The sequence below is a fragment of the Hermetia illucens genome, chromosome 2, assembly GCF_905115235.1.
Source record: "Hermetia illucens chromosome 2, iHerIll2.2.curated.20191125, whole genome shotgun sequence".
Lineage (NCBI taxonomy): Eukaryota > Metazoa > Arthropoda > Insecta > Diptera > Stratiomyidae > Hermetia > Hermetia illucens.
Genome location: NC_051850.1, coordinates 114,552,778 through 114,579,342, shown reverse-complemented (window position 1 = coordinate 114,579,342; position 26,565 = coordinate 114,552,778). Strand labels below are relative to the sequence as shown.

Sequence of the window (26,565 nt, the reverse complement as noted above, 5' to 3'; positions counted from 1 at the left end):
TTATGTAACTTTTCCATTTATTGTCAATCACAAAATGACTACAAAACGCTTTAATTAGATTATTAGTTCCGTAGTATGTATCTCATTACAAAAAATTATCGAATTGCTACTAGAATATTAAGCAATCTTCTATTTCGCGAACCTACAGCTTCATATGACTTCTGCTATTCTAAATAACGCCAGAATGTTATTTCTGCAGCTATTTCGTTAGAATACTGAGTTACTTCAATCAAACTTTAGCTAAATTGACTTTCGAATGTTTCATGATTACATAACGTTGGATTTTTGATGGAGATATCTGATTTGTGTTACTTTGTCTAGTTTCCAAAGCTAGTTAAAAAATTTGTAGTGAGTTTGCGGATATGTATTTAGGATTCACAATTTAAATTACACAAATCCGTCATAAGATCATTGTTCAACGATTAGGACTCATTAAAGCTTGTCTGTAAGTAGAGACTGGTTCCATTATTTAAAATACTGAGATACGACAGATTAATGCGTGGAACACATCGTTGAGTTCGTCTCTTAAAAATTTGGAATTGATGGGTACCTTAAAATAAAGATTTTTGCCTGAAAGGTACACGGATGAAAGAGGGCATGGTAAAATATTTCACTGCGTTGTCTCAAACAATCAATTGAACTAGTTAAAGCTATTAGACAAGCTGATATTTGTACGAATGTTCTATTCCGTTGGAACATATGTATGTATTGCGATGCAAACAATAAATTAAGTAGGAAAGTATCTTCAGGCTGTTATTACAGTTTTAATCAATAAGTACCTAATAAATAATAGTAATAAATTAAGGGGACAACAAATGATTTATTCAGGCAAAACTAAAACACATTAACCTGAACTTTGGTTAGCTCTGAAGCTTTGATTGTTTCCCATGTTTTCCATTGGTTCAGTAGTTGTATAAATATTGCAGAACGCCTGGAGTTCAGATTATATGCTTTAATTCTCCCTCATCAATCTCACAAAAGCGCAAATTTATAATGTTAGCTTTCGAAATGACTATATTTCCACTTTACCCTACAATAATACCTTACGCTATACCTAGAAAATAGCGAACTTTTTAAGTATATAAAAATAAGCATTATGTAACAAAGGAGAATTATTTCCTTGAAAAGCTAACTTCTCCTTTATGTTTGACATAAAAGATCTTTTCAATTGAAAAATTAACTGTTTCGCCTCGCAGTTCAGCTTATAATTGATTCGAATCATCAAGCAGTTTTCCATGAGAGTAAATCATCTAGCAGTTTTTCCATAATTGGGTTCGGTCCGAGGCGAGCAACCTAGTGCAGAATCGGCGACGAAAGTGAGAGTAACAAAATGGAACGAGAAACGTAAATTGAAATCAGAAACATGAACTTTAAATATAATCAACTGAGTTTAAGCTAATTCTAATCATATTACTTACTTCTTCGCGTGCTTGACGATCCAGTGATTCAAGGATATCACGTGTATACTTAAAGCTACCTAGATTTTCGAGGAGGTTGACACAGTACTTTTTCACTTCAACGTCTCTTGTCCTTTGACGAAGAATATCTGATTTTCGGATATGCAGTTAAGGAAATTTTACTTTGAAAGGCACACGATGATGAATTCATGAGAAGTTCTTATAGCTACGGATGGAATGATTTGAACGACACTTAGCGTACGTATATTAAGGGAAGTAGACTTTGTTCATACCTTGTGGGATTGAAAAAGGGAAACTCAAAGCTTAAACGAAACAAGTATGCACACTTGACACTGTAGGAGCTCTTTGAATTTACTGTTCAAGCCGATTCTTTCGGTGAGACCAGGGTGCTGGTTTCAATTTGGAAATAAAAAAAACAAACCTTCTAGAGGATAAAAAACGTCATAGTTTTGGAACTTGAGACGCTTGCAGATTATGACCAGTTTAGTGACTTTTAATCATCAATCAGCATTTCACTTGCTTACTGGTTTCGAATAGCGGTGTGCAAAACATCTTAATAGGTAAAGTAATGTCATATGACTTTTTGAACAAGGTGATATTACTCGGCTTCCGATAGTATTAAATATTACACGCGGACCTCCTAACCTCCATACTCGTGAGATTCAAATGAGTACAAAAAACAAGTCGGAATACCGGAAGCTCGCGCTTCGAGTATAAAGGTTTTGTGTTCATCTTATGTAAGAAATTTTAACGCACATTTTTCTATCCGTATATAGTTACAAACCCAACATATTCCTTCATATTTTTCCAAACTACGAGCCATACGTACATATTACAGCCATAGATGTTACGCTCACCCTAAACAAACAAACTGCCTATTTCCGAATACTGTACACATATGTGCACGTATATAAATTGATCGTACCCATATTTCCGATTTACTTCTAATATCTATCTGAATTAGGCACTACCCGCAAAGTTCATTAGCACGCATATATTATATACCTACATACACACATGTCTGGTTGACAAATAACTAAAAAACTAAAACAAAATAATTCTCTGCGACCCCATTCATAAGAACTCATTTGGTTGTGGTATTGACGAATTGATATGTGATGATGACGTCATGCAGATTGAAAAGTGCACGAAATTCACAAAAAATGGTAAAGTTTTACCCCCTATAACTTTATTAATAATAGTTGGATTTTCTTCAAACTTGATTAGCATGTGCATTATGTTCTTCATTATACGCATGCCAAATTTTCTACTTCTAGGATGAACATAAGGGGGGTTGCCGGGTAAATTTCCAAAATGTGGAAATATACTATTATTAAGTTTATTTGTGCAGATATCGGAACCGGATATATTTTGAGGCCTAGATTTCGTTTAGATACACCACTGTGATTTTTTTCAGATTTTTCGGTTGAATAGGTTCTGAGAACGAGACCTGTTACACTTTTTGTGGGTCATTTTTTGAGCCCTCACTCCTCTATATCAAATATGGAACCAGTTTCGAAAAGTACTAATTGAGACCTTTCATTTGATACCCCACATGGTAACATTCTATGAAAGAAAAATTTGCATCCTCCATTCACATGTATGGGGAGCCCCCCCCCTTAAACGTAACACAAGATGGCTCCACTTACTGCATGTAAAGGGAACACCAGATTACATACTCCCACCAATTTTCGTGACAATCGGTCTAGCTGTTTCCGAATAAATCGGGTGTGACAGACAGACAGACAGACGGACAGACAGACACCGTCTCGATTCTAATAAGGTTTTGTTTCACACAAAACCTTAATAAAGACATAAAAAAGACATACAATAAACAAGCGGAGCACCGTACCGCCCACGAACGGTCCCATCAGGCGGAGCCAGGAAACCGGTAAAGAGCATTCGACTGGCCATAATGCCGAAAGTTATACTTTCTCACTCGTGGGGCACAGGAAATAATTGAGGACCCCATCGTCTTGGAGATGGAATAATGAGCTCGCTTATACCGGCATATTTTTATGTACCATATCTTAAATCTACCAGGATTGCACGTTGAAGGACACGGCGGACTGGCTTAAGACTATAATCCATAAACTGCCAGGATGGAAGCGAACGGAACTGTCGACATGTGCTGGGAAGGATATACCAGGAGTAGACATGAAGACGGTTTACCATCCCAAGGCCGCAGCGATTGAGACAGGGGAGCTCTTAAGCCTCTTCATTATTCAAAACGTAGATCTTCATACGCGGTTATGGATAGTTTTTAGTAGCAAGTAGATGGCCTATTCCTGGAGGCAATTAAACGTCGTAACTGCCCCATCAATTACAAATTTAGTAGCATACCCGTGCACGTGCATACTTTGACGGACATGTTGGGTGGAAATTCTACCAAAATCGACTTCCTCTCCTTAGAGGCTGAAGTGGGAAGACCGAGCTGAGAAGTGGACCTGCTGCCGACAGAAGAGGAGAAGCTGAACGTCCTTGACCTAGACCTTCTAGGGCTCGAATCGGAGGAGGAAGTGACATGTCAAAGGAGGAGGGTAATACTCCGACATTGAAGAAGGACTCGAAGCACTAACGGAGCCGGTGGCCAGCACTAAAATAGCCCAGGTAAACCTCCACCATGCAAAAGCTGCATCTGCAGTAATTGCACGGGCAAGTTCTAAGGATAACACGGAAATAGTGCTGGCTCAAGATCACTGGGTGTACCGGGAGCAAATTCGTAGTCTACAAGGAGGAAATATGCAGGTAATTTGAGATTCCTCTTGTGAAAAACCACGAGCTTGCGTCATTCTCAAAAGAAATTTAAGATACATACGCCCGCCATGATATCTTGGGAAACAGTGACATTAATCGAAGAGGTGAGTACCTTCTGGAGTTAATCCTCAGTAATAAGTTAGAAATACATATCGTGGAGAAGACTCCAACATTGACCAACCAGTGACCAGTACCAAGCAAGAGGTGCTAGACATAACTCTAGGCAACACTGGGATGAGCGGCTTGGTCAAAAATTGGAGTGTGTCGAATGAGCCCTCTATGTCGGATCGCAAAATAATTAGATGTACAAAGGAGCGGTAACATCAGAAGCGCAATGGAGTTGGAAGCAGTGGAAGGCCCCAACAGAGTCGTCATTGACTAAGACAGGCGGAAGGCAATAGCATTCTGCCTGACAACCAACAACGGACAGAAAGAGGGAAAAGGTGAATTGGAAACTAACGAAAGAAGTATGCTCGAAAGATAGGTTAAAATGGGCAGTAGAAACCTTTATACCATTGAAACCACCCGGAGTAGACGATATTTTCCAAGTACTATTCCAAAGAGGTCTTTGAATTTTCTTAGGAACTCTCCTAAGAGTGTAAAGGGGTAGCATAGCCTTGTGATGTATACCAAAAGCATGGATACGGGCAAGAGTAATCTTTATTCCGAAAGCGGGTAAAAAGGATCCTTTTCACGCTGCAACTTTCAGACCAATCTGCCTGACATCGGTCGTACTTAAACCAATGGAGTATGTCATGAACAACTATATTAGAACTAACGTTCTAATGCGTAATCCATTACGTACCGGGCAGGGTGGTCGACCGAATCTGCCCTATATTAGTTGACGGACATATTACGGAATACTATAGAAATTGAAGAAGTAGCAGCGTATGCATTTTTGGAAAGAGTGGTCGACAACATATCACATAGAGATACGAGGTACCCGGATCCAGAAAGGAGTGAGTGGGCAGAATATCAGAGAGTAAACAAATAGAAGTACCGAAAGATACAGCTTCTATTTTCATGAACACTACTCAAAGTTGCCTACAGAGTGGGGTACCATCACCATTAATGTGGAGCACGGTAATTGATGAACTCCTAGGAGAGCTAACAAACACTGGAACACAAACCCAGGGTTACTTTGATATTGTTTTAATCTATAAGGACAAATGTGAGAATACGCTATGTAAAAAGAGTCCAAACTAGACTACGAATCACAAGTAACTGGTGCAATAAGGCCTGGCTGCGCCGAGGCCAATATAGTACCACAGAGTAGGAAGTGCAAGCTTGATCACCTGGGAGCCATTAGATTACATGGCGTGGAGATGAAACGAGTAATAAAGGCCAAATATTTAGGAATTACACTAGACCAAAAACTACGCTGGCAGACACATGTTGAAAACGTATGGCGGAAAACCACAAGGGCTTTGATGACTTGCAGGTCCATAGCAGGAAAAAAATGGGGATATAACCTGAAAATACTGCGCTGGATATACATTGCAATAGTAAAGCCAATGATTACCCATGGGGCGGTAATCTGGGCAGACAGAACGGAACAGAAACCAACAGCCAGGGAGTTATACAAACTTCAAAGACTGGCTTGCGTGTGTATCAACATCAGTGGGGTAATGAAAACTTGGCCCCCTAGAGGTCCTTCTGGGATTAACTCCTCTCCCTCTGCACATAGAGATGCAGATTGATATTCCTTCTAGGCGGCACCCCGAATTAGTGGCACCAGGTCATTTGACAAAAATAACTCGAAAAATTTTCATTACACATTTTTCCTTAGAATTGGCCATTTAATCGATTGCTGCGGTTATTTCGCAAAAAAATGTCCACCCGCGAGGAGTGCCAAACGACCAAATATGGAAATGCGGAACATGATAAAGTTTCTGTCGGCTGTAGGTATAAACGACATACCCATAACCAGTAAAGGGACACAATAGTTCTTTTACCAATGCAACTTGCAACCCTTGACAATGTTATCACATACAAAATCGAAATCATCTTTTCACATTAAAGCCGAGAGAGCAGATTCGCAACCGATAGTTGGCATTGCAGCATAGTCGCCTCGGCCGCTTGTACGAAGAAATATTACGTAGACCAACGCCATATGCACATCAACCAGCTGACATTCATTCCAATCCATAACGTTACAAATCAATTAATTAATGCCAAGCATCTGCCTCCCCCCATTTCCGCATGCATTTGAAATAATTTTCTAGTCCACAGCCAGCCCAAAACTCAGCCCGAACAGGGATGACAGGGTTATAATAGTGCACAGCTACCTCGATTTAACATAAATGTTGTATCAACTCGAAGTCAAACAGTGGAAGGCTTGATAGAAAGAGGAGCTGAGCAGAGGCAGTGCTTCTCTCGCTTGACGGGAGAATTCACTGTGTGCGTTTATAAAGAATATCCATCAAAATATCCTCTTATCGAGGTATTATATTCTTATTATATTAAGATGACGAAAAGAGCACCGGCCTATAGAACGAAACAGAAGTGTCAAGCTTAAAGCTTAAAGCTTAAGATTAAAATCAGCAAAAAAGAACACGAAGAATGTCCGCTCCCAAATCATAATTTTCACTAAAAAAGGGTATGTGTCGCTCTAATTTTGTTCGAAAATTGAACGTCCCTCGAGATTCCAAGCAACTTCATACTGATATTAAATAAGTCTAACGACTGAACAACAGGTACTTTGTGTGGTAAAGCGAGGTAGCAGATCAGAGGGAAGAGATTACAAGGACTTAAACGAAGATATCTCTACTAGACTCGAGGTGGAACTTATACTTAGTGAGAAGCAAAGCGCCGCTATCACACTTTAGTTTAATACAGTGCACCATACCAAAATAATGGCAGCCCTACTTCGGTGAGAGAGATATCGGTGGAAACAGTTCTTTCAAGAAACCAACAGTCAACAAAACCCACGCCTAATGCTACTATGCGACTTCTAATCTAACAACAGCTTAATACAAGAGATTGAACAATTTAGTTTTGGGCGCTAGAGATCAAAATCTCATAATAATTACCGGCGATTTCAATGTGTGGGGCGCAAATTTCCTCGATGCTAGAACTAGGCAAGGTATTTGGCAACTTTAGGAGCCTAACCACCTTTCGAGAGAGTGCAATGATCTGCAGGCACGGCCGCAGAGCGAAAATCTCTGCCCGGGGTTAAATTATGCAGTGAAACGGGACCCTGGCTGAAACTCACACGGGTCTGCGGTAAAAATTATAAGGGTCTGGGGTGAAAATTATGCGGGCCACCTATTTTCCCTTTTTTTCCATTTTCCCGACTCCAAAGGAATCTTCGCTTTTTCAGCTCCTCTCGTCAGGCCTCCAAAAGACCATCTGCCCCGATATAAATAATAATAATAATAATCGTTGGCGCAACAATCCATATTGGATCAGGGCCTTGAAGTGTGTTAGAGCACTTCATTCAAGACCGTAACGGTACACTACAGTACACTGTAGAAGGCAATGTGTTCAGCATTGCGCTCGCCCGAGAATTTTACCCTGATTTGACTCAGGTACTCATTCACAGCTGGCGCAGTCCTACTACCTTTGTAAATGGATAATAACGCAGGGGAAATAATCATGAAGAATTCAAAACCATTGTCTCAACGCGACAATACATACTAAGATGAAATTTGAATCTCAGCGAGAAACCGAATTATCGCTGGAACAGGAAATTGAGAAACTGAGAAGAATTTATCAAAAGGCAAGAAAGAGGATGAATCAATTTAAGCACGGATACCGAGATCTCAGAAGTAGCTATAAACGAGTTATAAGAGGAGCAAGCGAAAATGATACAGAAAACTGTGCACCTAACTCGAATGCGACTTAGAACAATATGCTCATGCTAATTGCACGGCTGCGGGATAAATAAAAGAATACATTGCTGCGTCACAAATTTTTCATGTTACTGTACTGGAACCTCGTTTTTGGAACGTACTGTACAATGATGAGTAAAATGCAATGATTATCAGCTTTGCAGACGACCCGGTGGTGGTAGACATAACACGTAAATCACATTTACGCATTATCGCTGTCAGTATCTGGAAATGTGCTTTAACCCCCCCTCCCCCCAACCATTTTCTAAGAAAACTCTTCATTGTTCTTCGCCACGCGGCCCTTCGAGCATAACCCAAATACTAGACAGGAAAGCCGAAATACTTGTATCTTCTCATTCCAAATTTCGATAAAAATTCTTCCTAATTTTGTCAGAAATTGGTTTCGATGGAATAGGTATCTACTCCACCACTTGAATCCTAAATCGTTTAACGCATGCCATGTTAGAGTTTGGATTTACTTCTTCTGTATAGATTATAGTTTAGGCTCAAACAACGCAAACTAAAATAATTTTTATATAATTGAATTAACGATATTTTAAGGCAATGGTTCTCAAGGTTTAGTTATTTCATTGAAAAGGATACGTAGTACTTGTCTATTTTGTTTATTTTGCAATGCATGGATAATAGGAAAACTAAATTTCCCTTCCGTGAGATCCTCGCAATAACTTTTATTTTCAGAATACTGAAATGAAATTTATAAAAATCAGGTACACATTAGGAAATATCGACGGGTAAGGCTTCTATACATTACCTCCTTCGACCTCAAATTACAATAATCATCTCTAATCTGGAAGTATAATCCCAATATGGCCGTTAACTTGGAGAAATCCTTCTTATTGCTACTAAATAACTGCATAAGTCGAATGGCTAACATAAACAAACCGCCAGTTTTTCGGATCGTCATAAGTTTGTAGCCAGATTCAGTTGGACAGGTGAAGTTATCTCGCCAGTAGATCTCCATGCCTTGGCCGCGATGCAATTCCAATAATTGTTCAGTGTAGACTTTGGTAGCCTAAATAGATTAATGTGAAAATATAAAATGTTTAAGACATTGGAAATAGTGGCCACTTTACCTCGGGATGATTCAGTAATTGTACTTTTTCTAAAGCCAAAAACAATACATAATTGGCGGCATTTATTGTACTCGCTACGCCATAAATTGAATGCGCGACTGGTATGCCCCTGCGAAGTATTGAATTGTCTTCAATATCGTCAATGCTGAAACAAATGATTAGTACCACCGCTTAGACTGATATGCCAAATACAACAAATTTCTACATACGTATTAGACTAATTCTGTGTACAAATTATTAGATTATATTCAGAGTCGATAAACTAATGAGTGAATATAAGGAGGATGGTACATTGGTTTGGACGTTTCCATAATCATTCTGGTGGGAATATATGAAAGTTTGTGGAATCTGTGCAAGATCAAAAAGGTAAAATGGATGAATTGACATAAATTCGAATCTTTAATACAGATGTGATGTGAATGATTCAGTCCCAAAAAACAGGGAATGATATGCTCTTAACGTAAACTAAAATGATTCCATACCAATCCAATAAAACGAAACTCCGAAATATGAAAAACTCCATTCCTTATGCTGCGATTTATCACCAAATTTTCATCGTCGACGGTTCTTTTCTAGTAGGAACTTTAAGGAGACTAAATCAATTGGTAATTGTCCTCGATTTCCTGACAATATCGCAGCAATTAATACCAGAATATTCATGACTAAGAAAACTTGGCATCCATTATACAAACTCGCAAAAGCAGAACCATGTACATTACGAACTTTCTTCAAAGACATGCATGAAAATCTGTAATCATTAATTCGGCTAATGAATGCTCTAACAATAATTATTAAACGCCACAATTAAACATGAGCAATCCAAATTGCTGCGTTAACATGCACAATGGAATAATTGTCTTTAATATATTTCACAAATGCTTGCCTCCAATAGCAGCTACTCAAAATTGAATCTTCTGGTGCGTCTTCATTGCATCTCGGTAGCATAAGTACGGAATGAAGTCTTTCGTAAGAAAGCAACACAAAGACATAATTAATAAACTCCATCAAATAAACAAAATACTAAGTTGAACGACATAAGTTAATATAAGATAATATTAATGCTGACAGCGAGAATTAACAACAATTAGCACAACAATGTGTGAAAGTAAGCAATACTCTTAATAGATGCCAATGAAAATCTTAGTTTATTAACAAGTAGAGAAACCGGAAGCTTGACGCTTCAGGTATAAAAGGTTTTGTGTTTCCCTATGTGAGGAGCGTAACGTAGTTCTCCATTGGCTGATTGCATTGACCCGATATATTTAAATCGCTCAGTTCTGGGCAGGTTACTGCCATTGCCAGAACTCAGCCATTTAAATATCTCGAGTCAATGCTATCAGCCAATAGACAACTGCGTAATGAAATTGCTTCACGCATTAACGCAACCTGGATGAAGAGGCATTCCACAACTCTATAGTTCTGAGTGTTGGCCGACTATAAAAGACAATGAACGGCGTCTTGCGGTAATGGGGACGAAGATGTTGCATTGCACTGGTAGTGTGACACGTTTTTATCACGTCTGAAATGATTCGCGATCGATATGGGTTTGCACCGATCATGGAAAAACTGCAAGAGAGGCGTCTTCGATGGTTCACGTAATTTGCACTAACGAGAATTCACTTACCAAGATTGGTCTGAAGATCGAAGTCGATAGTAAGCGACCAAAAGGCCGGCCGAAACAATAGGGGCTTTACACGCTGGATGGGGATTTAAAAGCCTTGCGATTACATCCTGATCAGGCATTTGATAAAATAAAATGACGAAACCGATCACGACGAGCCGACCCCGCTTGTGAACGGGACAAAGGCTGAAGAAAAAGAAAAAAATGTGAAGAGCGACAAGTGCACGACAGCTCCGTGTCACATAGCTAGCTAATTCCATCGCCCTCTTCTTTTTAGAAAGCGATTTAAATTAATCATTTGATGGAAACCTCTGTATTGATAATAGTCAACCTCATGCGTTTCACACTCTAAGTTTAATATTATTAGCAAATGCCAAGAATGTAGCCTACATCAAATATAAAAAGGCTGGGGAGAATTAGATTCTTGTTGAATGGAATTTTAATATTTCACTCGAATGTCAATTATTCTCGTTAATTATGACGTCAGCATCTTATTTGTATGGCTTATGCTGTTAATTAGCACGAAATTGATAAGTTTGAACTGCTATAACTTTCCCATTAATAGTTGGATTTTCATGAAACTTGGCATGTGTATGCACGAGATTGTCCTCTATGTCGGTGCATTTAGTACACCTAGGATGAACTTAAGGGGAGTTTTTTAGTCAATTTCTAAAAGTTATGTACTATTAGTGAATTTTTTGAGCAGATACCGAAATGGGACATCTCTCGAAGATTAGATTTCACATAAATGTTTTACAGAAAATCTTAAAAAGGGCTAAGTAGATTCTTCATAAATGCGACTTTAATATTTCACGGGAATGTCAAATATTCCCGTTAATTATGACTTCAGCATCTTATTTGCATGGCTTTGGAAGCATTTAATTCGCGCGAAATTGTTAAGTTTGAACTGCTATTACTTTGGCGTTAATGGCCAGATTTCCATGAAATTTAGCACATATATATGAAATATTGTCCTCTATGCGGGTACGAGATTCGGATTCCTAGGATGAATTTAAGGGTGTTTTTTCAGTAAATTTCTAAAAGTTGGTAATATACTATTAGTAAGTGTATTTGAGCAGATATCGGAATGGGACATATTTTGAAGCCTAGATGTCATCTAGGCGCACCACCCTGATTTTTTTCGAATTTTTAGGTTGGGCAGATTCCGAAAATGAGTCCTGTCTCACTTTAAGTGCGTACATTTTGACTCCTTACTCACGTACTTTGCAATTCAAGCCAAAACTAATGTCAGCTTCGGAAAGTACAAATCGAGACCTTTCATTTGATACCCTACGCGACCATATCCGGTGGGAAAATTTTTTTGAATCCCCCCTTTGCATGTATGGGGAGCCCCCCCCCTTTAAACTCCACCTAAATTTATGCCACTCGCTGTATGCGTGGGATTTCATAGTTCCCATCTGTCTACCGAATTTCGTTCGGATCGGTTTAGCCGTCTTGGAGAAAAGTGCGTGTGACAGACAGACATTGAATCGATTTTACACAAAACCTTAAAAATAGGAAATTCACTTCAGTTTCAAATTTAGAATTAATTTTCTGGAAATAAAAAGTTATCAGTACCGATCCGTAATTAGCTAGATATGGCAAAAAGTCTTGAGGTAACCAACTATGAATTTCATGTCACTATGTCACTTCTACGGTACAGATCTGAATGAATTTTTTAAATGGAGACACACTAGTCTGCGCTTTACATTGCAGATGATCTCCTCGTTAGCGACATAAAGGATAGAAACTCATGCCATTTTCCCAAAATCAACGCCGCTATGGGCGATGTTTTCGTCGGAGAAGATTTGCCCCGCTTCCCAGCCTATTTATCGCCCCTATTTCATAAATGTTATAATATTCCCTTTTTGTCTATCGGAAAGAATACATTTAAATTTCTTTCGTTGTAAACCATACCTTGCTATTGCAAAAGTATAGTAACTCATTTTGGAAAGCTACCCAATCCAAAACTCTGGAAAAATCAAAACGATGTCTCATTTCGGTATCTGATCAAATCAAATTAATAATAACATGGTATATTAGCAACTTTTTGAAATTGACCGAAAAACCTCCCTCAAGTTCATCCTAGGAGTACCAAATTTCGCTGGGAAAGATGACTATTCTAATCCAAAGAACTTCAGACAGATCAGCTTGACTTCATTCTTGCTGAAAGGTTTGGAGAGACTGGTGGAGCGTCACATTCGTGGAAAGGCACTTAGGTCACACCCACTTAGTGAAAACCAACATGCTTACCAACGTGGAAAGTCCTGTGAGTCTGCTCTTCATTCTTTGGTCACAAAGATAGAGGATGCAACTTTGAATGGTGAGTACGCGATGGGGGTGTTCGTGGACATTGAAGGGGCTTTCGACTGTGCGCCTTTTCAAAAACTTTGTGATGCCGCCAGAGCGCATGGTGTTGATGATGCTTTAATTAAGTGGATCCATGCTATGCTAACGCAAAGATTGCTGTGCGCTGAGGTAGGGGTCGATCGCTACCTGACTACGGAGGCAACGAAGGGCTGCCCCCAAAGAGGTGTGCTTTCGCCGCTTCTGTGGAGTATGCTGATCGACTCACTGCTATGCGAACTGCAAAATTTGCCAATACACGCTCAAGCTTATGCTGATGACGTGGCTGTACTTGCTGTTGATCGGGATCTTGGAACGGTGTGTAGAAGTATACAGCGTGCCGTTGATTTGATAGACAGCTGGTGCCTTAGACATGGTTTGTCAGTTAATCCAAATAAAACCACAATGGTTTTATTCACAAAAAGGAGAAAACTGGATGGACTTTGCCTCCCTGAGATGAGGGGTACTACTCTTCAACTCTCCGAAGAAGTGAAATACCTGGGGGTTACTCTAGATAAAAAACTTCTTTGGAACAAACATATAGAGGTAAAGATGAAACGAGCTCTCACAGCTTATGGGCTGTGCAGACGGACCTTTGCCTCGACATGGGGACTCAGGCCTCATGTGATAATGTGGATATACGTTGCCATCATTAGGCCGATGTTCGTATATGCATCCGTAGTGTGGTGGGTTAAAGTGAGACAAAAAGGTTTTCACCGTAAACTAGCTGCACTGCGAAGAACTGTTTGTCTGGGTATCACTGGTGCCATGAGCACGACATCCGGCGCAGCTCTGAATGCACTACTCAATTTGCAGCCCCTGGATATATTTATTCAAAGCACTGCAATGGGAGCAGCTCATAGGCTAATTCGATTAGATCTATGGGAAAACAACGGATGTGGGGGGCACAGAGCATTGGAAGAGTTACTGGGAGGACTGAATCCAGTTCTTACAATGCCTTCCGATTCTCGTGTCCCCATACATCTGTTTGGTAGAAGATATGTAGTTACCCTGAAGCGTAGAGAGGACTGGGAAAACCCAGAGGAATGCGTGGAGGGATATACGGAAGTCTTCTACACCGATGGCTCAAAAACAGAAGAGGGTTCTGGAGCCGGAGTCTACCTCTCGAATAAAAACGAGAAGTGGGCTTTTCCTTTGGGACAATATGCAACGGTTTTTCAAGCCGAAGTTTATGCGATCCTAAGGGTGGCAAACTGGGTGATTGACGAGCGGTTGAAGGGCAGGCGCATCGCAATCTGCAGTGACAGTCAAGCTGCACTGAGGGCATTGAGCAGTCCTTTGATCACCTCGAAAATTATTCAGGAATGCAGAAACCGTTTGAACTCTATGTCTAGATTCAATACGGTGGAACTACTCTGGGTACCTGGTCACTGTGGCATAGAGGGAAATAAAATCTCGGACGCTTTAACGAAAGAGGGGTCAATCTCCTCTATGCCGGGACCGGAGCCAGCAATTGGGGTATCAGTAGCATTGGCTAAATCTGTTTTCAAAAACTGGGAACAAGTTTCCCATAATGACAGGTGGCAGAGCCTAAATCCTGCTCGACACACCAAACTTTTCCTGCCAGAACCCAACATACGTACCGCAAAGTTTATCCTGTCGAAAAGCAGGAGGACTTGCAGGTGTATTGTGGGCATTCTGACAGGCCATAATTCACTAGCTGGGCATATGTTCAGAATAGGAATTACCGAAGATGATACGTGTCCCTCCTGTAATGAGGAAGCGGAATCGACGGAGCATTTCCTTTGTGAATGCCCCGCCTATGGACGCATCAGGCATCAAATCTTTGGTGCCGATGTTCTCCAATTACGGCGGGTAGCATCACATTCACTAACGGAAATCCTACGATACGTTAACGAATCCGGAATATTCCGTTAGACGAGGGACGCGAGTACAATGGGCCAACACGGCCTGAGTGCTCAGAAGCTGTAGCTTCTCCCCACCACACACACACACCAAATTTCGCAGCAGCATAGAGAATAGTATATAGTAGTAATTTGGCCAGGAACTGTAGTTCAGTATATGTAATGAATGTCATTGACAGACGATCGACATGACAGAATGGAGAGTACCATACCTGAATGCGGCCGATCCTATTTATAACATTCTTAATAACGGCGGGCTAGAACTAGTGCTGTTTGACACTTGATAATATCCGGGTAAGATTTTATCCAGTCGTAGACGAATTGTATGGTCCACGTTGGGGAAGATCTACCCTGACCCACTTTAATTATAACCGTTGATATAACAATCCAATTGAACCAGTTCCTTAAATGTATTAGAGCACTTCATTCAAGCCCGTAACAGTATACTACAGGATTACAGTACCTTGTACGAAGCAATCTGGTCAGCATTGCGCTGACCCGAGATTATCACCCTGATTCGACTCAGGTACTCATTCACAGCTGAACCGATTGATATCCGACGTCAAGTCACGATCTAAATCCTGCTGCCACCAGTGAGGTTTCAACCACGATCTGCTTTGCAACAGCCTAGTACTCTAACCACTGATCTATCCGGACACCTATTTTGCTCGTTTCAAATATAGAAGCGCAAGTCATACAATCCAAAGAAAATGGGGTCCTCATTGTCTATTTAAGTTTCTACATTGGAAATTTAGTCTTTGAGTTTCTTGTAACATTCTGATCTTGCCGGAATTCCAATAGATAGATAGAAAATCTCGAAAATGCAACAAATGAATGCAAAAAAGTGGGTGAGACTATTTATTTTTAAATCGACACGTTTTCAGGTGGCGAAGGATAGAGTACTCTAGAAGCCTATAGACCTCGTTAACAGTAGGAATATGCGTTCCAAATCCCTAAATCCTTAAAATATGAACATAGCCAAATAGAGGAACATTCAACCAAATTGTTATTAATAACAAGGACATGACAATGAGTATCAGTATTTTTTTTAAATATACTATAATTAACTTTATTTGAGCAGATTTCTTAACGGAGAATATATCGGAGCCTAGGTACTATGTACGTGGACCACCATGATTTTTTTTCAGATTTTTAGATTGGGTAGATGATAGGTCCTCTAAGTAATTGACCCTTTACGGGCACCAGCACTCCTCCGCATTGCAACCAATGTCAAAACTAATACCTGCTTCTGGAAGTACTTATCGAAGCCTCTCACTTGTACCTCAAATGGCTATATTCGGTAAAAAATATTGCACCTTTCTTTTAGGTGTGCGGGGAGCCCCCAATGTAATTCATCACAAGTGTGAGGGTTCATAGTTCCAACCTTTCTATCGCATTTCGAGTGGAAAGGTATAACCGTTTGTGAGAAAAGTGCATATGACACCTGAAGCCTCCCAGAGCTACTGATGATAGGCGATTCAATCCTATTTAGCCATACCCATAATATAATCTAAAACTCTTGAGAGCAAGGAAATCTTCTCGAATAGTAGAAAAATCTTTATCGGCCCAATTTACAAAAAGGGAGATCGCGGTAACTGCCGATGATGTTATGTAGGTGCTATAAAATTCTAACGTAGATCACCGAACGAAGAATAAAAGTGTGCTGACCTAATTTCAGAACCTCGTGTATCCTTTTTAACTTGGCATTGAAAAAAATGATCATGTGTAGCCCTAAAGGAAATTTTCGTCCAGATTATGTACGCGCTCTGTATCTGAGACTGTACATCAACAAGAGCAAACCCAAATATAAGATGCCTGCATCCGCATCGAGAACAACGATACGTACTAATCAATCACAAGTAGGAAGATACAGTTTCAAAGCAGTTTCATGCAAAATGTCTCTCCATAGGGTCAAAGTTCTTACTGTACAGGACATGATCTTCCCAGCCTCCCTTTAATTTCCCAAATTTGGTTCATAATCAAGCAAAATTACGAACTCTTAGACGAGTTTTAGAGGAAAATACCCGGGAGAACCTTTGACGGACGATTCCGGCACTTATCCAACGATAAAATATATGACCGACAATCAGACTCAACAATCTGTGATGGGCGGTAATCCGATGGAATGGATGAGGAAGACCTTGATCATTACGAGTCTGAATTCAAACCATCTTTGGCATAAGACATTTAGACAACGACTTCACGTTATTTCGAACTATACAAATTTGGACGATCCATTCGATTATGCTTCAGATTAAGATTGCATCATAAGTGACCGCTAGAAACTGTCTTCTGATAGATGCTGTTGAGCCGGACGAGAAGTAGATTTATCTAGCCACCATCAAGATTCAACTTGACTGCTGGTCACGTGTTAAGGGCAAGCGAAACTGTCGGATGAATGAACGCTGTTTTCCTTGCAACGTGAAAGGCGCTGAAAAAAAGACCATTTAGGTGGAAAAGCATGTCCAGAGGGCTGCATGCCCCAAAAACGCGGACATTAAATATGCAAACTCCGAATAACCTAAGCACCTTTGGTTTCAAATAAGATCTTTGCATCGGTAGCCGAGCTAGCCAGGGTAGACTTCCTTCCCGGACTACTTGAGGAACCAAGCATGAACCCTATTTCAGAAACACAAAGACGTTAGACGGAAAAAAAGTGTTGCTTGACGTACCGTCCCCGGACTTGCTTCGTCAGGAGACAGCAGCTGTCGGTCACAGCACAGAGTATGGCAGCCCCAGCACCCCTTCACTTAAACTGGTGACTATGAGAATCTCCTATAGTGAGATCCAAGACGAACTGTTAGTTTCCAACCATTTCCCCACTGTCGTCAAAATGGCTGAAGCAAATATTGAGTTGGGGAAAAAGTAATGTCGTATTTGTGATTGAATTTTAACGCCTTATTTAACATAGTTAGAATTATCCGATTTAACTCAAATATGCCCCGTTTTTTTCGCAAACTTGTTGCCATTTAGAAGGCAACTCCATTATCCCCCTCTTCTAACCCCCCCCCCCCCCCCCCCCTCCTTACTTGCAAAAAACTCAGACAGCCAGTTTTCGCAAGCCTCTTTTGAGGCGAACTTAGTAGCACCAAGAGTGTCTTGCATGGACCGGAAGAGATGGTAATCACTTGGTGCTAGGTCCGGACTATACGGTGGGCGCGATAGGACATCCCCTCCGAGATCCCGTAGCTTCTGGCGGCTCATCAAAGATGTGTGAGGCGAGCGTTGTCCTTGTGGAACAGAACACCATTCTTATTGACCAACCCTGGCCTGCTTCAAACGGTCGAGTTGCTGAATGGCATTATAGGCGCTTTTTAAGGGAGATTGTCTGATTATCTGGTGACTTCCAGCGCTCAAAATAGTAATCCAGAGGAAAAAATTCAAATCATGAAGTGATCGTTTTCAGAAAAGTAAAAAAATGTTGCAATTTCTTGTATCACTTTTCAAGGAAACTATGTTGAACAATTTATTGAAATTTCAGAAATAGAACTGTTTTTGACTTTATTTTCATTTCAATCGCTCTTTCTTGACTTCTTCCGATTTTCATAGTTTACCGTGGATTGCTGCGATCGCACAACAATCCTCCAGACATGCTACCATTTCCCGGACAATTTTTTTCTTTGATAGAGTTTCCGTTTAGTTCCTCCGTTCTTCCACGAATTTTGGGCATTGGAAGAACACGTGCGCTGGGTCGTCCGGGAGCTCATTATAGTTTGGACAATCAATCTAGCCCTATAGAAGTATTGATGGTACCCTACATGACCCGTAAGAAACTGGGCCAGATTATGATTGATTTCCTCAAGCTTTCTCTCTAAACACTCCGCGAAAGTAGAGATCAACCGGCGTATCCAACGGCCCTTTTCTGAATGGTCCCATCACTGTTGCCATTTGCTTATGGATCTCTACCTCTTGACTTTTTTTTATCTGCGATAAAGGAGAGATGGGTCTGACGTTATATATGTTTATCATCTCGTCTAACAGGCGGTGAAATGCCGTCATTCCCGGAATTACGAGTGCCGCATCATCATCCCTTAGGGCATCATCGTCCCTTAGGGCTGTTCTTTTGTAGACAGCACGCAGTTTGTGTGCACAACAAAAAAGATGCAGCCCTGTTCCCCATACTGGGATTGTATACAAAAAGATGGAACTCACAACCCTTACTATCAGCAGCCTGCAAGTATACTGCGATACATTTCACATCATTCTTGATAGAACCATACTCGTGGTGGATGCTTTTTCGGAAATAGACTCCACATGGTACTTAAAATTGAATTTTGCATCTATCATCACTTCCAAGCACTTGATTACCGGTTTAGAAGTAATAATATAATTTCCACTTCTGCCGCTTACATGCTGCCGGAAATATCCCCCCGGACATGTACGCTATGAACAACTCGGCGAATATCCCCGGTCTGGATTTCAAGGCAGGCTTAAGGGCCTTATTCTATACTCCGTCTAAGTCCGCGACTTTACTGTTGGTGTAGCAATCGCTACTACCAGGACAGGGCCGACAAAAGTCAGATCTACGATTGAGGTAGAACCTCCATTCAGAAAGGTGTTTACATTACCTATGTTAGCCAGAACTATATCCAACTGCGCAGAACCCTGTAATAGACTGCATTCGCTTGCATTTCATTAAAACTGTTCCGTCAAGGAAGCGCAATTCTTTTCTTTCGATGTCACTTCATCCAGATCCCCACACTGTGTAGATTTTATGTTTTTGGGCAGTGGGAGGTGAGTTTTTAACTTGAGTGCCTAAAGCCATAAGTTTTACTCAAGTTGGAACATGAGTTCCCCTTTCTGCGTTCTTCGGATTCTGTTGATATTTCATATTTTCGCTCAGCTCCTTTAGGTCGGGATTAGTTTTGACCTTTTTGAATATCTCCGCAAAGATCAGATTGTTCTTGCTAGAAATAACAATGACCTCTGGGCGAGTTCGCATCTTTGCTTTCCTTTTCGCTTTTTTGTTGGAAACTTTGATCCATTCAGTGTGTTCATTCCCCGTGGGTTCGCTATTTTACCCGATGTTGTCACTTTGGTCAGGTGCTCTCCTCCTTCTGATTTTTTAGTTCTGCTTTTCGGAACTGCCTGTTCGCCCTTTTCCTCTTAGGAGACTGTTGAATCCCTAGAGGGATTCTCTCCTTTCCCGTAGTCTCTTATTCGGCTGTATTTCGATGGCAGTACGGTTAGGTGTCACTTGAGTGGCCTGTGACACTTTTTGGACAGCCGATTTCGGCTTCTCTTTATAATTGTTTTCGTCCTCCTGTGATTTGTTATAGAGGACTCTGATAGATCTTATCATAACCTTTATGGCGCATCCTTGATAAACACTTGAGCAACTCAACTATTTTTGTCTCAAGCTAGATGACAAGTAATTCCAGGAGGATTAGACTCTGTTCTTTATGAACTCCGGCAAGATTACACTTTTTATACGTTTTTTCACCTCTGACTTGTACAGACCTTCCCTGTAGTCTTTCTTTTGCGATCTTTGGCATTGGCGGAGGTCTAACAGTTGATGAGCTCCCCGTAAATAGATCTTTTTCTTGGTAATATATTACCTCCTGCCACTCCTCTTGAACAAACGCGGTGTGTGTTGTTATCGTTTTTGTAGTCCACGGATCTGCTTTTAACTTAATTTTCTTTGGTGTTTTTACTGGTACTCCCGGTAAGATGGCGCTATGTTTGAACACTTCTTTCTACAAATATCAAACACCTCTAGCATTAGATGCCACGGTAGGCAAGCTTTCCAGCATCGAGCCATTTCGGTCGAGAGATGACGACTAACGGGATCCCACTGGCTCATTCCCAAAGGCCGCCGGGTTCCGAATCCCATGGTGGTTTTATGTTCTGCGTGTCCTTCGCATAGCCACCAAAGATTAGCAAACGCAAACCAATGCACAACCTAAAAAAAGTGCATGAATACATTTATACATCAATACGTAAGCTCTTATCAACCACCTGGGGTCGCGCATTTGTCTATTTGATATCTGGTATAGATATTTGTTTAACACAAGCACAAATTTTTGTTAGACACAACAGTTTATCTCAAACAAACTTTTACCTTAACGTCTGAGTGGTTAGAGCACAAGGCTATCGTACGGAAGGTCGCGGTTCAAATTTCACTGGTGGCAGTGGGATTTGTATCGTGATTTGACGTCCGATTCCAGTCGACTCAGCTGTGAATGAGTACCTGAGTCAAATCAGGGTAATAATCTCGGACGAGCGCAATGCTGATCACATTGCCTCCTACAGTATACTGTATTGTACAGTTACGGTCTTAAATGAAGTCCTCTAACATACTTCAAGACCCTGATCTAATATGGACTGTTGCGCCAACGATTATTATTATTATAAACTTTTACCCAAGCCAAACATCTGCCTGTCTGATGCCTGAAATGGGTACAGATATTTGTTTTTCTGTTTTTAATTTGCACTAAAACTTAATTTAAACTAACAACCAAACCAGTTATTAATTCCTCTGTTCATTGCAACCAATCTACAAAGTTGTTTAGTTAATTAGCCAATATTACATGATTATTTTCGAGTCACGAAGCGCTGATATCGGCATTGGCCCGCCATCAAAAATTCTCTTTTCTCACAGGTCGCCGGCCACGACCCCAAGAGGCGTTATGTGGAATCATAGAAGCGGATTGATGATCGGAAGGGGTTGAAGGCTCTATTGACTGCTGCGAGTGATGAGGAGCGTGACGAGCGCAAACTGCGATACCGAGGGTAATCCCGAGAAATCCAGCGAAGTGTGCGTCGTGGCAGAAGGGAATTCGTTATTACGCTGGTGAGAGAAGCGGAAGATTCTACAGAACACAATGATTTCAGAACTGTATACCGCATGACAAAAGAGCTTGCATGTGGTCGCAAATGTTTCGATGGTCCTGTGAAGGACGGTAACGGTCGACTTCTCATTCACGATGACAAACGACTGAAGAGATGGAAAGAACACTTCGCCACGATTCTTAACCGTATCACATCAGATGAAGTTCCTCCTCTTGTGGACGGCTGGTCATCGTAACATGCAGATACGGACTGTTTCTCCGAGCAGAAGAGATATAATTTCGGCCAAAAATGCACTCAAACGCAGGACTTGACGGTCTCCCCATCGAGTTATTTATCGTTGCACCTGCAATTACTACAGATCTGGTACTTCCACTCGTACGCAAACCTTGGAAATCCGAAACTTTCCCCTGGGAGTGGCGGAAGGGAATGAGAAGAGCACCTGTTTTGAGTACGACAATTGGAGTGGTATTTGCGTGCTCCCTATCGTCACAAAAAAATAAGTAAAATAGGCCAGGAATGCATCCTAGAACATCTCCAAAGCCTGATCGACAAAGAGCAGGTTGACTTCCACTCTGGATCCTCCTGCATTGCCACACCAATACCCTACGAATCATTTTCGAACAGTGCACGAGTTTAGATCGTCACTTCAGCTGCTCTCCATCGATTTCGAGAAGCGTGAACAGGGAGTTTATCTGACGTTATCTACGCAAGAGAAGTATTCCGGAAAAACTAACAGTTATTATCAGAACATATAGTGGCGCCAAATAACGCAAAATTTCCGTTTGTGGATGTGATTCTATCCAATGCAGTTGGAGCATGATGTCTGATGCGTCCCTAGGCAGGACACTCACACAGAAAATGTTCCGTGGATCCCACTTCCACATTGCAGGATGGACAGGTATCATTTTGGTAAATTTCTATTCTGAACATTTGCCCAGCAAATGAATTATGGCCTGTCAGAAGGTCTACAATACTTCTGCAAGTCTCCCTGCTTTTCAATAGGATAAAATTTGCCACATGTTTGTTTGGTTCTGGCAGCAAAAGTTTGGTGTGTTTAGCAGCATTAAAGCTCAGCATTATGGGAAACTTGTTCCCAATTTTTGACAGCCACGTTAACCGGTGCCACTGACCCCCAATTCTGGTTCCGATCCAGGGAAGGAAATTTAACCCTCTTTTGCTAAAACATCTGAGATTTCACTTCCCTCTACACAACAATAACCGGGTACCCAGAGTAGCTCCACCGTATTGAATTTAGAAACAGAGTTCAATTGATTTCTACATTCCTGAACAAAAGCGATCAAAGAATTTCTGAACGCCCTCAATGCAATCGCTACAGATTACGAATCGCCTACCCTTTAGCCGCTCGTCAAACATCCAGGTTTCTGCCATTAGAATCCCGTACAATTTAGCCTGAAAGACCGTTGTATATTGTCCCAAGGAAAAAGCCCACTTTTCGTTTTTATTCGAGAGATAGACTCCTGCTTCAGAACCCTGTTCTGTTCTGGAGCCATCGGTGTAGAAGTCGTCAGTATATCCTGACACGCATTTTTCTGGTTCATTCCATTTGTGTCTTCGTTTCAATATAACTTCATACTTTCTACCAAACAGATGTATGGGGATCCGAGAAGCAGGAGGCATTGCGAAAACTGGATCCAGTTCGTCCAATAACTCTAACATGTAACTTGTTTCCCCATAGATCTAATCGAATTAGTCTATGAACTGTTCTCATTGAAGTGTTCTGGATAAACAAATCTAGGGGCTGCAAATTTAATAATGCATTCAGAGCTGCGCCGGTTACTGTGCTCATGGTGCCGATAATACCCACACACACAGTTTTTGCAGTGTAGCTAGATTAGACCGAAAACACTTTTGATTCACCTTAACTCACCACATTACGGATACATACATACATGTTTGTCCCAAAGTATCTTCTTGTCTAGCATAACTCCCAGATATTTCACTTCTCCAGAGAATTGAAAAGTTGTATCCCTCATCTTTTGAAGGCAAAGAACATTCAGTTTTCTCCTTTTTGTTGATAACCCCATTGTGGTTTTATTTGGATTTACCGAAAGTCCATGCCTGAGGCACCGTTTTGTATTTCTACACAGATGTGGCGATTGCACACCACCTTGAGGCCAGCCTTTCGTCGCTTCTGGTCAACGTACTCTCCCGATCTACATTAATGGGCAGAGTATCGAAGGCGAAGATCAATTTGTATATCGTTTCTGCTGATCGCGGCGCCGAACTGGATGTTGTCCGACGCATTAACACCGCTAGATCCGCTTTCGTTGCTGAAGTGCTGTTATTTCAACACCACGATAAATTTAAGTCTCTTCTGTGTAAGTGCTCTTTCTGTGCTGGTATATGGGAGTAGCACATGGAAATTGAACTCCGCTATTGCTCGAAACCTCGAAGCCTTCGTTAATACTACTTTACAACCTATCATCGGGGTACGCTGGCCTGATACATTACGGAGAACTTGCTTGGTGCTGTATGCGTTCTGATCGGAAGGCGGAAGTGGCAGATATTAAGGAGGGTCGACAATTGCATGGCTGACTATGCCATACCGTGGAATCCACTCTCCCAAGATCGCTGACGAATGGGTTGCCCCAAGGGCGCTTGGCTCGCTATTTAAAAACTAACTTAAGAATTAAGACATATTTTAGAAAATACTAATCAAGGCCTCTCATACGATACCCCACACGGCTATACCCACAGACAAAATAAATTGCATAATTCCTTCCTTGGTCAGCCCCTAAAATTAACATAAAATCGTGCCATTAACCGCATGCGTCGGATTTCGTAGTTTGCAAGTGTCCACCAAATTGTGTATCAGTGAGTTCAACCGTTCTCAGTGCTTCTGTTGTACACAAAACCTTAAAAATGAGGCCAGGAAAATAATCGAATGCAGCCCACAATAGTCTTATATGAGGAGAACGATTCATAGTATTCATCAATGGAAGCTTACAATGCGCGATCTTGCTAAATACTAAAGAACATCTGAGTAAACAGCAAGCCTTGACTAACCGCAAAGACGGCTCTGCCTGAAATTGCTTTTTTTACCAGAAATTGTGAAATGCTATTAAAGTGAGTTGTCGAACAGCTTTGAACGATTATGTTTACACGCTGTACGGACAAACTAGCCTTGTTCAAGCATTGAAGGTGGTAGTCGTTACAGCTTGAGGTCAAATATGTATGTATGTCAAAAATTAACTCGAAAAGACGTCGTAATTAAGCAGATTTCTTAGATTATAGCAAAATCTCACGTTTGCTAAGCAGAAGCGGCAGAGAATACTCATTTCCAGAAAATGAAATTCACGGAAGAAAGGTGACTGATACTTGGGACTAATTTAATGTTCGCTATCAGCAACTTCAAATTTCCTCGCAGTAACAGCTTTTATTCATCAAATCATCACATTTAAGTGGGTCCCACAAAGAACTTATTTAATCTCGCTTTGTGAAAAGTTACAACTTGGAAGGCTTATCAGAATCGTTGAGAAATATCAGATTTATTCCAATTGTAAAATATGGGCGCCATTTGCTATCAGCGGATCTCGCAGCAGATAAGGAGCTGGGCTATTGACTAACCTGAATAAGTCGCTCCCAAATAGAATTCCTCCTCCAAAGTGCGTGGTGAGGCCTTAAAAGTACATTTCCCGTGAGCTCGGTAATACGACCCGGCGCGCCTACGCCGCGGATTGCATTCCAACCACTTGAAAAACATAAACAACGGCTTAAGTGATCCGTCTGTAATCAGCGCCGCTCATACAAAGCGCGCGCGCAATTATCTATAATTATCCAAATTTCCAAGTGGCCATCAAATCTTTAACATAAACACGAATCCAATCCCCACAATTATCAATTATGCCCAGAGCAAACTAATTACAAGTGAACTATGCAAATGCCCGGCCGAGCAAGATCAATCGACAGCAGCAGGAGCCGGGCGGGCGCTTTGTAAACAACCGCACATGCTGCAGCCGCTGCGGTAAGCCAATCAAAAAGTCCAAGATCCACTGGATGAGCAAAGTTTCGTAATATTTCCCGTCTGCGTGTAATCAAATGGAACTTACAGTAAACTCGAATTGTGGAGCATTTGGACGATCTCTCCGATAAGCGCGAACTTCTCGTCGGGAATCTGGAGCCAGTGGTTGAGGGCTAGCGCGAGCTTTGCCCGAAACTGTTTGCCCGGAATCTGCTGAATGTACGCAAACGGTTGGAGTAAAATCTAAAAGAAATGCATGATAAGAATTAGAATATGAACTGTAGGAACGGCGGCACTGTGGCACGTTTGCTTAGTTTAGAGTAAAAAACGCCCCACGATACTGACCTCATCTTGTTCTTTTTGGCTGGACTGATCCTTCGCGGTGTCAAGGATTTCGTTTAGTTCCTCCATTCTGTTGCACGCCAGAAAACTGTCTGTCATTCACCACTTCACGTGAATCTCACGAGAAATACACAAATTTATCGATTTCTCCCGAGCGAACCAAAACCGCAAACAACTCAGCTGAGCGAACCCCAATACACTTCTGACGTCTGCTGCACTGCGGGCAGAACAACTCGTTGGCTGTCAAAGCCGAAAACAAATTTGGCTGGGAAACAGATGCGGAGCATTGCCAGGGTGGAAGCATTTTCGAAATGGAAAGGAACCGGAAGGACAAAATTCCAGTATTTGGATATTCAAAGAGAAAATTAATAGTAAAACGTGGACGGCACGATAAGCTTTCCTGTGAAACCTGGAAGAGGTAGTTAATCAAAAATTAGGTATCACGTCTTAAAGGGTCAAAACTACAAGACTATGATCTTGCCAATCCTTATGTA

General features: G+C 41.2%; 1 protein-coding gene across 4 annotated transcripts; it reads right to left on the bottom strand.

The window, feature by feature from the left end:
- On the bottom strand, positions 1 to 26,295 carry LOC119647985 (geranylgeranyl pyrophosphate synthase). 4 transcript variants are annotated; one of them, XM_038049368.1, is made up of 8 exons: positions 26,075 to 26,295; positions 25,818 to 25,972; positions 9,986 to 10,063; positions 9,103 to 9,247; positions 8,781 to 9,041; positions 8,612 to 8,711; positions 1,419 to 1,546; positions 1 to 1,293 (listed from the first exon to the last, which is right to left on the bottom strand). In XM_038049368.1, the coding sequence occupies exons 1-8, from the start codon at positions 26,168 to 26,170 to the stop codon at positions 1,222 to 1,224; spliced, it is 1,035 nt and encodes a 344-aa protein (XP_037905296.1). In that variant the 5' UTR covers positions 26,171 to 26,295; the 3' UTR covers positions 1 to 1,221. The 4 variants fall into 4 exon arrangements, with proteins under 4 accessions (XP_037905296.1, XP_037905297.1, XP_037905298.1 ...); XM_038049369.1 differs by having other exon boundaries at positions 9,103 to 9,211; XM_038049370.1 differs by lacking the exon at positions 9,986 to 10,063.
- Between the last annotated feature and the right edge of the window lie 270 nt (positions 26,296 to 26,565).